This window comes from Lycorma delicatula, chromosome 4, assembly GCF_047948215.1.
Source record: "Lycorma delicatula isolate Av1 chromosome 4, ASM4794821v1, whole genome shotgun sequence".
NCBI lineage: Eukaryota > Metazoa > Arthropoda > Insecta > Hemiptera > Fulgoridae > Lycorma > Lycorma delicatula.
Window position 1 is genome coordinate 93,788,014 of NC_134458.1, and position 15,128 is coordinate 93,803,141.

At 31.3% G+C, this 15,128-nt stretch overlaps 1 protein-coding gene across 3 annotated transcripts in view; it reads right to left on the minus strand.

Annotated features, from left to right (window-relative positions):
- The window catches only part of ari-2 (E3 ubiquitin-protein ligase ari-2), a 316,218-nt gene that overhangs the window by 300,394 nt on the left and 696 nt on the right, over positions 1-15,128 (minus strand). For all 3 annotated transcript variants that reach the window (XM_075363686.1, XM_075363685.1, XM_075363687.1), the window contains exons 2-4: positions 7,976-8,104; positions 7,188-7,400; positions 4,545-4,836 (exon numbers count right to left, since the gene is read on the minus strand). In XM_075363686.1, the coding sequence (XP_075219801.1) occupies positions 4,545-4,836; positions 7,188-7,400 (505 nt within the window). In that variant the 5' untranslated portion in view covers positions 7,976-8,104. The remainder of the gene's footprint in view (positions 1-4,544; positions 4,837-7,187; positions 7,401-7,975; positions 8,105-15,128) is intronic.

The window sequence follows — 15,128 nt, forward strand, 5'->3', positions numbered from 1 at the left end:
TTTATGTGAATGAAGTGTCATAAAAAAGTGTATGGTACAGTGCCAAAAGAAGTCATTAAAATTTGTGAATTTAGTGATGAAAATCAACAACTTATTTTTTTACACGTTAATTCAGATGTCACTAGTGTTTCTAAATTACATAAAAAAAGTTTTTGTCAAAATTCAGTCACCTGTTTGGACAGTTCTGTTTTTACCCTTTGAGAACTCATAAAAAACAGTTAAGAAAAATTTAAGACAAATAACACTAGAGCAAGCTCTTAAAGACCACATTTATCCAAATTTAAATTTAGTTCCTGGAAAGTCTCTTTGCATTAACTGTTTCAAAAGTATTTTTTCTCAGCAGAACAAAGAACTAAATGAATGCGAAGACCAGGAGCAATGCATTGCCCCACATCACAATATTGAACAATTGGATGTTTTTTATAGCATTTTGGGTGTAACACCTCCATCAAAATTTTAAAAATTAAGCATAGATCAAAGGCCATCAGCAGTAAAATTTAAAATAAATAAGGTATCTGAAAAATTAAAAAAGAATCTTGAATTGTGTTTTGACTCAAAAGTTTCTGAAAATGAAAATCCAGCTCAATCTTCTTTACATGAATATGATCTTATTTTAAAAGTAAAAGAAAAATATGTTCTTGCTGCTAAAGAATATAAGATTAAAATTATCAGTTTACTTCCCCAATCTTGGACCAAATCTAAAATAATATCAGAGTTCAATGAGTCTGAGCATTTGGTTAGACTTATTAGAGAATTAGTTTATGAGCAAGGCATTCTACTGGAGTTAGGTAAAACACGTAAAGTAGGAATTAGTAACGACTCAATTAAAAAAGTTGTGTTATTTTAGATGACACTAATAGCAGACTGTGTCCTGGTAAAAAGGATTGTGTTAGCACGCGTGTTGATGGTGTCAAAGTGCATAAGCAAAAGCGCCTTGTTTTGATAAACATAAATTAATTGTTTATCTCCTTTAAAAGTGAAAACTCTAAGGAAAAAATTGGAAGATCAAACTTCTCCGAACTCCATCCAAAATGGTGTATCTTGACTGGTGCATCTGGGACTCACACAGTTAGTGTCTGTCCCCACCACCAGAACATCAACAAACTCATGATTGGTGGTCCCAAACTTAATGTTGATTATATGGACTTCGTACATCTTTGTTTGTGACAAGCATAACTACAGCTGTATGATGAATGTGTGCATCAAATGTCCAGGTAAGTGTTTGACATGCTCAACTTTTCCGAAGAGTATGATGTGTTGCTGGATACAATAATGTATAAACAGTGGGTAACAGCTGATAGGGCAGGGGTAATTACTGTTCTTCAGACAAAGATGAGTTTTTCGAATCATTAGTGGAAAAATGAGAAAAACTGAAAACTCACCATTTCGTGTCAAAATCTCAAGGTCAGTTTTCAGCAAGAAAAAATCAGAATTGGGTGAAGAAGAATGTTTAGTGTTGGCAGACTTTGCAGAAAACTTTTCATTTCTTGTTCAAGATGTGACACAAAGCTTCCATTGGGTCAAGAGCCACAAGCCTCTGTTCACCCTTTTGTGTTCTATTTCAAGGAAATTGATGTATTATAACACAAAAGTGTCTGTATTTTAAGGGATCACTTGAAGCACGATACAGCAACATTTTATTGCTTTCAAAAACTTTTAACAGATCATATCAAGGAAGTACATCAGAACAATAAAAAACTCATCTATTTTACTGATGGTGCTTGAAGTCGGTATAAAAATAAAAAGAATTTTGCAAATTTGTACAGTCACAAAAAAGACTTCGACCTTGAAGCTGAATGGCACTTCTTTGGATCATCCATGGGAAAAACGCCAAAAACAATGGTGTGGGAGGAGCAACAAAATGAGAGGTGGTAAAGGCTAGCCTGCAAAGGCCATTAAACAGTCAGATATTAAACATTGAAGAAATGTATTCATTTTATAATCACAAGTTGAAAAACATCAAGTATTTTTTGATTAAATCAGATGTGATAGCTAGACAGCTAAGATTTCAGAAACTCTAAAAACCCGTTTTGACTGCTGTGAAATAGTTGTTGATACCAAAAGCTACCACAAATATGTTCGTGTCAGAAGGCATTGTAAGATGTTACTGTACTTCAGACTCCAAGGACTGTGAAGACCATCCTGTGTTAAGTATTGTACCATTTTCACTTAAGCAAAAAGACTATTGCTTGTGTGTATGACGATTAGTGGTGGATTGGAGAAATGGTTGATATTAGCCTTGAAAATGATGATGTGCAGGTTCATTTTTTCCCCAGCTGGGCTACATACATCATCTCAAAAGTCTTGAAAAGACAAAATGTGGGTACCAATCTGAAAAGTCCTGAGAAAGTTGAAATCACAAATTAACTACAGTGACAGGTCATTCTCGCACAATTTCAAGAGAATTATCAGAAGAGATATCACAGCTGTTAGTTAACCACACTAAATAATAAAATTTCATTTCTACAAAAACTGGCTATTTCATTGAAGAATAATTAAAATTTTGCTACAATTTATTTTTTCTTTGATAGTGTTTACAAAAATAAATCAATGTAAAAATAAAAATGAATTCCTGAAAAAAGATGTAGACTACTCATTGAAATCTCAGGTTGGGTAAGTTTTACAAGTATTTTTGAATCAAAGTTGTATTAGGTTGCTGGTATTGGTTAAGTTATCATTAAATTACGACCTGTCATTAATAATTTAAAAAAAACTATTTTAAAATTATTGAAAACGTCAACTCCAACAACATAGGGGCTAAATATAAGAAATATAAAGTGCAAAGAAAACAAAAAAACCCCTTGGAGCACTTATATAGAGAGTCAAAATGGTATCGCTTTTAATAGGTTTTCATGATTTTTGAGGGGTTATAACTTTTTTATTAATACAATACACAAGAAACTTTTATTTGCCATAAACATCTACAAAACCACTGCAAGTTGTGCAAATTTTAGATTTTTATCACCAGCCTCATCAGAGTTATTTGAAAAAAATTTGAATTTAAAAAAAAAAATTAATTTTCAAAAATTCATAAAATTTAGGGGTAAGTATATCACCATTAATATTATTTATGGTAAAACTACTAACATATACCTACATATAAAAAATAATTCAAACTGTGTATGCCATCCCTGCCTCTTGAAAAGATTACCAAAAGTGAAATTTCACCATTTTTCATGTTCAACTTTATTGGTAATTTTCTCATAGAAAGAAGAGAAATAGGTAAATAAACCATACTGGACCATTCTTTTACCTTGAGAGAATATGATTAAATTGCTTTTTGTTTAATCCTTCCTGGAACAATAGATTTTTAGTTATGATTTTTTCCGTAAACCCTTAAATCACAAACATAGATGAGCACAGTGTAACATAAATGGCACATAGGTAAACTGCTTAAATAAAAAATTTAAAAAAAATAGTTATAAGGCCCTGAGACATATAGGAAACAAGTAGGTAAGTTTCAATTGTTCTTGGTTAGTCAAGCAACCAACCATCCTTGGGTCACTTCAAATTGACCCAAAAGCATTTTTTAGACAATCACAGTAATTTAAATACTCTTTTATTGGAATACAATAATTTTTATAACTAAAATACTTTTTTCAAACTTAATATGTATGAAGTATTCAGTTTCTGATATACTGAGAACTATGTAGTAGCAAAGATAACATCACAACATTGATATATCACATTTTAAGTAATATGCATTATAAATATGCATTGCAGAGAACCTTAGCTCTCTGGGTAGCACATCATTTCTTGGTATTTCTTTTCTTAGTTTTATTAAAATTCAATAAATAAATAAATTTAAAAAATAAACTTTATTTAAAAGATTAAAACATTCAAATTTTGAATTAAATTTTTTTCAATTTTTCTTTTAATTTTAACTTTTTGAAGTTTGCAGTAAATTATGGTTACGTAAATTATGGATAATATTTGTTTTTAATTTGGAACAACTTCTAGACTTAAAACTTATAGTAGAACTGAAAAATATTTTTAAGCTGTTAGCATATTTTTAAAAAATGTCTTTAACAATAACGATAGAGTAGGTTCTTTCAAGTTCTATATTTAAAAAAGAAAAGTAACTTTATGAATCATCTTATTAGCAACATATTATCAACTAGTTCATGATATTAATGCTATAAACCCTTCAGTAAAAATATAATAAACTACTAGCCAAATTTATTATTTTTTGTTGAATTAAGTCAGGAAGACTGGTTGATTTTTAACACCTAACTCCTACTCTTCCATAGCAATTACCAGATAACGGATATGGTCTAATGGTGAACTGAACTACAGGAACATGTTATCTTGCATATGGAGACAAGATGATGCCTAAAGGTAAGGAAATAAACCCGCTACACAAAGATTCTCTTCTTAGATCAATACATTCTAGAACACTACATCAATTCAGTAAATTCTCTTTATATGGGAGTACAAACTCTTGGCTTTTAGTACTTAATGAACTTGGAAATGGGTGCCTCTTAAGACAGATTTAAGATATTAAACGTGATAAAAATTTAGAATTAAACAAATAATAATCATACCTGTAGAAATACCTTCAGTTATCTGCACTTCAAAATGCATAGCCCAACAATTATTACAGAAAGGATGACCGCAAGCTAAACTGCTAAACTTATCCCAAAAGAAATAAGCCACACAAACTGGACACGATAATGTAGATCCAAATCCAGGCCTCTGTAGTGAATCAGGTGGGTTTGGTGGCTTAACACGTGAACTGACTAGTAAACGATTCACATCTCTTCTGTATTCTGTGATAATAGACGTAATCTGCCACTCATGAGTATGTAGTAACACTTTAGCTAATGATGGTGTAATCTGGAAAAAATGGAATAAAGTAAAAACTTAAAAAAAAAACAGACAGACCCCTTTGTCTACATATTACAAAGTTCCCTATCTATATCATACTATCTTTCTTTTGCCTACCTATCTGGAGTTCTCATGATCAGCATTCACTACCACTTTTTGAAAAAAAAGATGATATCTCAAAGCTATTTTTTAATTTTTGTTGCTATTAATGTAATTTAAAAATTTAAGTTCACATAATGCTACCTTTAATTTGTTATTTTATCATCATAATGCACTGTATATACTACAAAGTAATTAACACTTTTAAACCATTAAAAAAAATGTCCATAAAAACATATTAGGAAATTTACTTCATTGGTTATGGATTCTGAAACCTGTTTTTAATTGTTCCTGATCACTGTTTGTTTTCTATAGGATTCATAATGTTCACGATTACATTTGTGGCTTTGTTCTCACATTACTAGTTTTCATATTGAAACATAATAAAATACTAACAGATGCCAATTACACAGTAGATCTGAAAAGTTCCCAAACTAAATTTCTGTAGTTGATACAAGTAGCGCCATCTCTCAGACAACCAAGGAACTTGAAGTACAATGTCTGATGAGTGTGTGTACAAAATTTCATCACATTTCGTCTCGAGTTATTCAACTGCGTACATTGTGGCCATGTGATTTTGTATGGCAAGCTCGTGACATGGAACAGAGAAGCATGACAAAATTTTGTGTTTGACTTCAAAAATCTTTTTTTGAAACTTATTCTATGATACAGCAAGTATTTGATGATGAAGCTGCATCTTGTACTAAAACATACACATGGTGGAAGTGGTTTAAAGATGGTAAAGAGTTGTTGGATGACGACGAACAAAGCAGGAAGCTGTCAACAGCTGTTCATGACAAAAAACGTTGCAAAAGTGCGCGCACTCCTGCTCGAACAACCTCATCTTACCCTTTGGGCCATAGCAGAAGAGCTAAACATCGATAAAGATGCAGTACATACAATTCTAACAAAAAAAATGAACTGCCGAAAGGTGTGCTCTCATATTGTTCCATACTTCTTAATCAAAGAACAAAAACAGGTGCTTTTTTGTTGCGCTCAAGACTTTGTTAAAACTACTGATAGCGACCCAAATTTTTTTCAAACAACTGTAACTAGGGATGAAAGATGGTGCTTCATGTATGATCTGCAAATGAGACGTAATCCACTGCTTGGTTGAGTCCTGGAACACAAAGACTGGTGAAAGTCAGACATAAAAAATCAAGAGTGAGAATGATGTTGATTGCATTCTTTGACTAAACGGCCTGATTCATCATGAACTTGTCCCAACTGGTCAAACCATGAATTCTAAATTCTATTTCAAAGTAACAAAACGCCTGATGCATCACATTCATCGAATTCAGCCTGAATACCAGAATCCAGGCAGTTGGACTCTTGAATGAAAATGCCCCGGCACACATGGCAACAGTTTTGACACATTATTTCGCCGCCAATCAAATCACTGTCTTATCCCACCCGACCTGGCTCCAGCGGACTATTTTCCGTTCCTGAAACTCAAGTTGAAGATGAAAGGCTGCTTTTTCGACAACATTTCAGCCATTCAAAGGGTTTGCACCGAGCAGTTGTAGGCGATCCCACAAAGTGATTTCTCCAGAGCATTTGAAGGGCTCTACCAGTGCTGCAATGAGTGTATAACTAGAGAAGGATTCTATGTAGAGGGCTGATTGAGTAAATTCATTTATTTTTAAATCTGTATTTTTATTTAATTTAGTTCAGGAACTTTTCAAGACATACTGTGTACATGTTGGTGCAAATTTATGTGTTTGAATGAATTTATAAAAATAAAGATTATGTTGGAAAATCTTTAAATTACTGAACTCACAGCTAAGCAGAGTATATTATTATTATTATTGTTAAAAATGAGTATAGTATATTTTCTTATCAGTTATTATTTTTGTATAGAAAGTAAAGCAATTCTGTTTTATATTGCCATTATATAGTTTTGATATATAATCAAATACTTGTGCATTTTTATATAAGCCAATTTATTTGTTCACTTTAATAGTAAATAAAGTCTGATACATTCTGTAATTAACAAGTTATATGCTGTTTATTATTTCATATCACCTTGGTTTTTCTTAATAATATTCTCCCTTATTTAATATATTAAATAAATATCCTGTATTTTTTTATATCAGTGTTTCTTGTGTAAAAAAAGAAGCTGATGCAGTTAAAAGATTAATTTGGACTGATTGCAAACAAAATAAATTGAGAGTTAATAGAGTTTTTCTGTATTTTCATTAAGTATAATGAAAGTTAGAAAAACTTAAACAGTAGTTTTAACTTTTAAAAAATCCACATACCTGCAAACTATTGCTCAGTGTTTCTACACTTTCATTTAGTAGCAATTCTACTTCTTCAACACTCAAACATTCATAAGCAAAGTATTCAGGATCTGATTTATTTAGATCAACCTGCTCCACATCACAGTCTTCACCTATGTTATAATAATCATCGTAACTACAATCGTCTTCAGAATAATCCATTTCTGAATCATCACATTCCTCAACAGACATCTAAAAAGTAACAATAACAATGAAAATATAAAACACATATACAAACACTAAAAACAATGAGGAAAGTTATTTTAAAAAATTCACAACTAATGAAAAACTGCACAAAGAAATTTTTAAGTTGAAAAAAGTCTAAACAGAAAAACATAAATAATCATAGTTATAATAAGAGTGCAGAACAAGAGTTTATCTCATGACGTCTTTCATTCTCTCTCTCTCTCTCACTCTCTCAATAAGGACAGATAAACACATACACTCATTGTAAATCGCAAATAGTATGTTTGACTATTTTCTTTAATTGATTTAATAACAACAAACCACAGTTTATTGACTGAATTATCTAATGTCATCACAATAAAAATGATGCAAGTAAATAAATACAAATTTAAAAATGAATTCTTTTAACTATTTAAATGACTGTTATTGTCAACATTATCAGCATTTATCAGTTCTGCTATTTAATGTAATACTTTCATCATCAAACTGGTTTAAATACTAATAAAAATTAAGATGCAATTTTTTAAGTTTAAAAGATAACATAATTTTCTAGAGTACTAATATTAATTTTAATTTAATACCCTTTGTAAGATGACTGGAGTACCCTGGTGCAATAAAAAACTGTCTTCTTTTCTAATTACATAATTTGTCACAAATAATACTGGTTCATTATACAGTAAACATCATATCGTTTAGTTGCTTCTTCATGACTTTAGAAAAAAATAAAAACAAATGAAATATAAGAAAATTAAAATATTAATACTACGATCTAATCATTAAAAAAATAATGAAATTAAATATTAGAGCAGAACAGAATGGAATGCATAAGTACAATCCAATCATTCAAATGACTGGCAACAAAAAATAATTGTTTAATGAATGTATTTTTTTTAAGATTAATATTAATAAATGATGCACAGTAATGTTATTATATATACACAGCCATGAAAATATGTGAAATATTTTTTTCTAATACATATAATTTCAAATAGACTATTTTAGTATCGGGCCCATTACTCATTAAATTATTTATACCCGTTAAACTTTTGGGTAATCCAATACAACTTGACTGGGCAAGATATAAAACCACATAACCCCATTTGGGATGATATTCTTACATCTACCTTTCTAATCAAAAATTCAAAGACAAACTACACATACACACTAACTTAATCCTAGATTGTACATAACAATCAGAAAAATAAAACTGGTACCTTTTACAAACTTATTCAAAAAAAAAGATCTTCTTTCAACATGCTTGACAACAATATTATTCAGAAATACCCCACACTTAACTATATTGTAAGCCCTTCATCCTTCAAGGCAGCTATTGAAGCAAAATTAATCTCAACAGAATGAAATGAATCTAAATTTTTTAGTTAACGCTAAATGGAGTCTTTTTATTGTTACTTTTAACCGTATTGTAATATTCTCTTGTAAAGATTCGCAACTGAAATTTTACACATCTGATAACCAAAATCATAACAAACTAAATGGTAAAATAAATGTTATTTTGCGATTCTACACTTACTGCTTGCGTAGAAAAAAAATTATTTATGATTTATTAAGGTTACATTCAATCATTCTTTATCTATGGAGAACTTTACATTATCAATCAATTACACATTATACATTTCTGTAAATGAAATGTACCACGCTAGAAATGAGATCACGCTAGAAGAATTTAAACAAACCTGGCTTTCTATTTAGTTATACCAGAAAACTGTACTTAAAGAAAAAGAACCTAACCAAATTTAATCCTATTCCACAGACTCCCAAATATAAAATAATCAGAAAGAGGGACTGTTATTTCTACCATACAAAATTGTTGCATTTTGAAGAAATTAGCTTGTTATGCAAGTTTACAAATTTACAACAAGCCTCCCAATTATGTAAAAAATATTAATAAAATTACCCATTCATTTTCAAAAAGTCTTATTAAAATTTCTAGGAGGAAGACAGTATTCTGTAAAAAAAGTTCATGTCAATTTTTTTGTCAGCTTGAACATGCAATCCATGTCAAATAGTGTAATCAAACTTCATTGTCTATTTTCTATAATAATGTATGTGTTTTGAATATTGTAATTCATATTAAATAAACTTTTGTACAATACCATATTGTTGCCTTCATGAATGTAAACAACATAACAAAAATATGTAATACAGTTTGACCTTTTGCATATGTTTTCATTTACTCCACCCACTACAGCATATAAAGAACTTTTCATATAATACCCAAATACTTCTGAGAAGCACTGCATAAGAAACTCCTTATTATTTGTTTACAGGAGCAAATGCTGGCTTATGCAACAACGCCATACCACATGAGAGATTCTTTTTTTACATGTTCTCAAGACATACTGGGATTGAAAAGTACCAATTTACAACTTCACAGTATTAATAAATCAATGATTACATAATGACAATTATATTATATAGTCCATTAAGTTTTTCTCTACTCCTAGAATTTACTCACTTATACAATTTATGGCAGACATATTTTAATTTTCACAGATAATTATTATAACAGCATTGGATTGGAATGTTGAAATAATAAAGAAAAAGGAAAAATGATTCATTTGGCTGATTTGGAATATATCTCCAATTACCGGTACCATCTTTTTGTTTTCAAACCATTTAAATGGAATTACAAATGGAGAATATCTTTTATACGAGTCATTTAATAATTAAAGACAAATGGCAACAGCAGAACTATTTAATAGAATAAACAATAACTACAATAATAAACTATTAACCATTTAACAAACTATTAGTAGTCTAATGCTGTAATAGTCTATTAATAAAATATTTAATAGAATAAAAATAAATTCCAAGAGTACTAACTTGAATGACAATTCAAGTTGATACTCCTGCAATAGAGAATATCAGTTTTTGAAAAAAATTTTCAATTATTATAATCCCCTCCAGCTTATTTCGGTGGGAAGAGGAAGGCGACTTTTGGTCAGGTGATTTTAGAGTAATTAACTCAGCGTCAAATAATGGGCAGGCAGGAGTAGGTTTCGTGATGAACAAGAAGATAGGGAGGAGAGTGGAGTATTTCAAAACGCATAGCGAAAGAATCATTGTAATAAGGATAAAATCAAAACCTAAACCGACAACGATTGTTAACGTTTATATGCCTACAAGCGCCCATGATGATGATGAGGTAGAGTGTGTATACGAAGAGATTGATGAAGCAATTAAACACGTAAAAGGAGATGAAAATTTAATAATAGTTGGAGATTGGAATGCAAGCATTGGAAAAGGCAAGGAAGGAAATATAGTGGGTGAATACGGGCTGGGCAGAAGGAATGAAAGAGGGGACCGACTTATAGAGTTTTGCACGAAGTATAATTTAGTAATTGCCAACACCCAATTTAAAAATCATAATAGAAGAATATACACTTGGAAAAAGCCAGGCGATACTGCAAGGTATCAGATAGATTATATCATGGTTAAGCAAAGATTTAGAAATCAACTCGTTGACTGCAAAACTTACCCTGGAGCAGACATTGATAGCGACCATAATTTGGTGATAATGAAATGTAGATTGGGGTTTAAAAACCTGAAGAAAAGGTGTCAGATGAATCGGTGGAATTTAGAGAAGCTTGAGGAAGAGGAGGTAAAGAAGATTTTTGAGGAGGACATCGCAAGAGGTCTGAGTAAAAAAGATAAGGTAGAAAATGTAGAAGAAGAATGGGAGAATGTTAAAAAGGAAATTCTTAAATCAGCAGAAGCAAACTTAGGCGGAATAAAGAGAACTGGTAGAAAACCTTGGGTTTCAGACGATATATTGCAGCTGATGGATGAACGTAGAAAATATAAGAATGCTAGTGATGAAGAAAGTAAAAGGAACTATCGGCAATTAAGAAATGCTATAAACAGGAAGTGCAAACTGGTGAAAGAAGAGTGGATTAAAGAAAAGTGTTCAGAAGTGGAAAGAGAAATGAACATTGGTAAAATAGACGGAGCATACAGGAAAGTTAAGGAAAATTTTGGGGTACATAAATTAAAATGTAATAATATGTTAAACAAAGATGGTACACCAATATATAATACAAAAGGTAAAGTCGATAGATGGGTGGAATATATTGAAGAGTTATACGGAGGAAATGAATTAGAAAATGGTGTTATAGAGGAAGAAGAGGAAGTTGGGGAGGATGAAATGGGAGAAACAATACTGAGATCTGAATTTAAGAGAGCATTAAAAGATTTAAATGGCAGAAAGGATCCTGGAATAGACGGAATACCTGTAGAATTACTGCGCAGTGCAGGTGAGGAAGCGATTGATAGATTATACAAACTGGTGTGTAATATTTATGAAAATGGGGAATTTCCATCAGACTTCAAAAAAAGTGTTATAGTTATGATACCAAAGAAAGAAGGGACAGATAAATGTGAAGAATACAGAACAACTAGTCATGCATCAAAAATCTTAACTAGAATTTTATACAGAAGAATTGAGAGGAGAGTGGAAGAAGTGTTAGGAGAAGACCAATTTGGTTTCAGGAAAAGTATAGGGACAAGGGAAGCAATTTTAGACCTCAGATTAATAGTAGAAGGAAGATTAAAGAAAAACAAACCAACATACTTGGCGTTTATTGACCTAGAAAAGGCTTTCGATAACGTAGACTGGAATAAAATGTTCAGCATTTTAAAAAAATTAGGGTTCAAATACAGAGATAGAAGAACAATTGCTAACATGTACAGGAACCAAACAGCAACAATAACAATTGAAGAACATAAGAAAGAAGCCCTAATAAGAAAGGGAGTCCGACAAGGATGTTCCCTATCTCCGTTACTTTTTAATCTTTACATGGAACTAGCAGTTAATGATGTTAAAGAACAATTTAGATTCGGAGTAACAGTACAAGGTGAAAAGATAAAGATGCTACGATTTGCTGATGATATAGTAATTCTAGCCGAGAGTAAAAAGGATTTAGAAGAAACAATGAATGGCATAGATGAAGTCCTACGCAAAAACTATCGCATGAAAATAAACAAGAACAAAACAAAAGTAATGAAATGTGGTAGAAATAACAAAGATGGAGCACTGAATGTGAAAATAGGAGGAGAAAAGATTATGGAGGTAGAAGAATTTTGTTATTTGGGAAGTAAAATTACTAAAGATGGACGAAGCAGGAGCGATATAAAATGCCGAATAGCACAAGCTAAACGAGCCTTCAGTAAGAAATATAATTTGCTTACATCAAAAATGAATTTAAATGTCAGGAAAAGATTTTTGAAAGTGTATGTTTGGAGTGTCGCTTTATATGGAAGTGAAACTTGGATAATCGGAGTATCTGAGAAGAAAAGATTAGAAGCTTTTGAAATGTGGTGCTATAGGAGAATGTTAAAAATCAGATGGGTGGATAAAGTGACAAATGAAGAGGTATTGCGGCAAATAGATGAAGAAAGTAGCATTTGGAAAAATATAGTTAAAAGAAGAGACAGACTTATAGGCCACATACTAAGGCATCCTGGAATAGTCGCTTTAATATTGGAAGGACAGGTAGAAGGGAAAAATTGTGTAGGCAGGCCACGTTTGGAGTATGTAAAACAAATTGTTGGGGATGTAGGATGTAGAGGGTATACTGAAATATATAGGGTAGACTTATAGGCCACATACTAAGGCATCCTGGAATAGTCGCTTTAATATTGGAAGGACTTTAAAAAAAGTAGAAGCTACTGAAATGAAACGACTAGCACTAGATAGGAGTGTCGCTTTATATGGAAGTGAAACTTGGATAATCGGAGTATCTGGAGTATGTAAAACAAATTGTTGGGGATGTAGGATGTAGAGGGTATACTGAAATGAAACGACTAGCACTAGATAGGAGTGTCGCTTTATATGGAAGTGAAACTTGGATAATCGGAGTATCTGAGAAGAAAAGATTAGAAGCTTTTGAAATGTGGTGCTATAGGAGAATGTTAAAAATCAGATGGGTGGATAAAGTGACAAATGAAGAGGTATTGCGGCAAATAGATGAAGAAAGTAGCATTTGGAAAAATATAGTTAAAAGAAGAGACAGACTTATAGGCCACATACTAAGGCATCCTGGAATAGTCGCTTTAATATTGGAAGGACTTTAAAAAAAGTAGAAGCTACTGAAATGAAACGACTAGCACTAGATAGGAGTGTCGCTTTATATGGAAGTGAAACTTGGATAATCGGAGTATCTGAGAAGAAAAGATTAGAAGCTTTTGAAATGTGGTGCTATAGGAGAATGTTAAAAATCAGATGGGTGGATAAAGTGACAAATGAAGAGGTATTGCGGCAAATAGATGAAGAAAGTAGCATTTGGAAAAATATAGTTAAAAGAAGAGACAGACTTATAGGCCACATACTAAGGCATCCTGGAATAGTCGCTTTAATATTGGAAGGACAGGTAGAAGGGAAAAATTGTGTAGGCAGGCCACGTTTGGAGTATGTAAAACAAATTGTTGGGGATGTAGGATGTAGAGGGTATACTGAAATGAAACGACTAGCACTAGATAGGGAATCTTGGAGAGCTGCATCAAACCAGTCAAATGACTGAAGACAAAAAAAAAACAGCTTATTTCAAAATGTTGTTTCTATTTGAAATGTGTACTTTTGGAAGAACAGCACTCTGTTATAAGAGTTTTCTTAATCTCTGAATTTGTAAAACCAGCCAAAACTCATTCGTAGATGTTAAAACAGTATGGTAAAGGTGCATTAACTATGCAAATTTTTATAAATAGATTGAACAGTTAAATTCTTGATTGTTTGGTCCTCTCAGAGTTTTTATGCAACACCAAAACAGACAATTCTTTACAACTGGAATAAGAAAGCTCACACAAAGATGGGACAAATGCCTAATGTAGCTGGATTATACTAAAAAATAGCATTAATTTCATTGTCATTGAATAAATAATAAATTTTCTAGTCATTTGTCTCTAATTATTGAATAACCCTCGTATCAGAACACATATAACTTCACTGTATTTAACAAATAGAATCACGACAGTTTAGATAACAGGACAGTTAATTACATAGTAGCAAGTTAATAAAACTAAGCTAAGTCCAGCCATTCTCCAATTGCATTTTTTAAGCCTGAAGGATTAATTAAATTAGGGAGAAATTGAATCTACTGCAAATTCTTTGAACATTATAACTAGTTTTGACCAGTTCAAAACAAATGGATTCAGTTATTTCATAGAGTGTAATAAAATATATAATTGAACAATATCAAAGAGATCTGGTTCCACTTCCATTTACATTAGTGTTGACCACAACTTAACATTTAATCATACACTCACTCAGTTTTTTATTTGTAAAAAAAATCATTAAGTAAATACATAATATATATTATGAATTTGTCTCTGTTAAAGTTAAGACAGAATTAAGATAAAAACTCGCAAATATGTAAATAAAAAACATTAGAAATTGATTTTATAATAATATCATATTAAATGACTCAATACATCACACCTAGGTTAAGGTAACCTATATTTCAGGTACTAAAAAAATGCCCAGAACTCATATTAGAGGTAATGTTATAAATTCTTGCAGTTGGTTAACTTCTAGACAAAAGTCCTAAAAATAGCTAATTGTAAAGTTATGAATTTCGATGTACAAATGTCTTAATTAAATTAAGAGCACGACAAATGAATTCTTACATAACCACCAATAAACTATTTTCGTAAAACTTAGATGACGAAAATTAAATCAGTACTACACAAATCAGTATAATTACAGTCAATCAGGTTTTT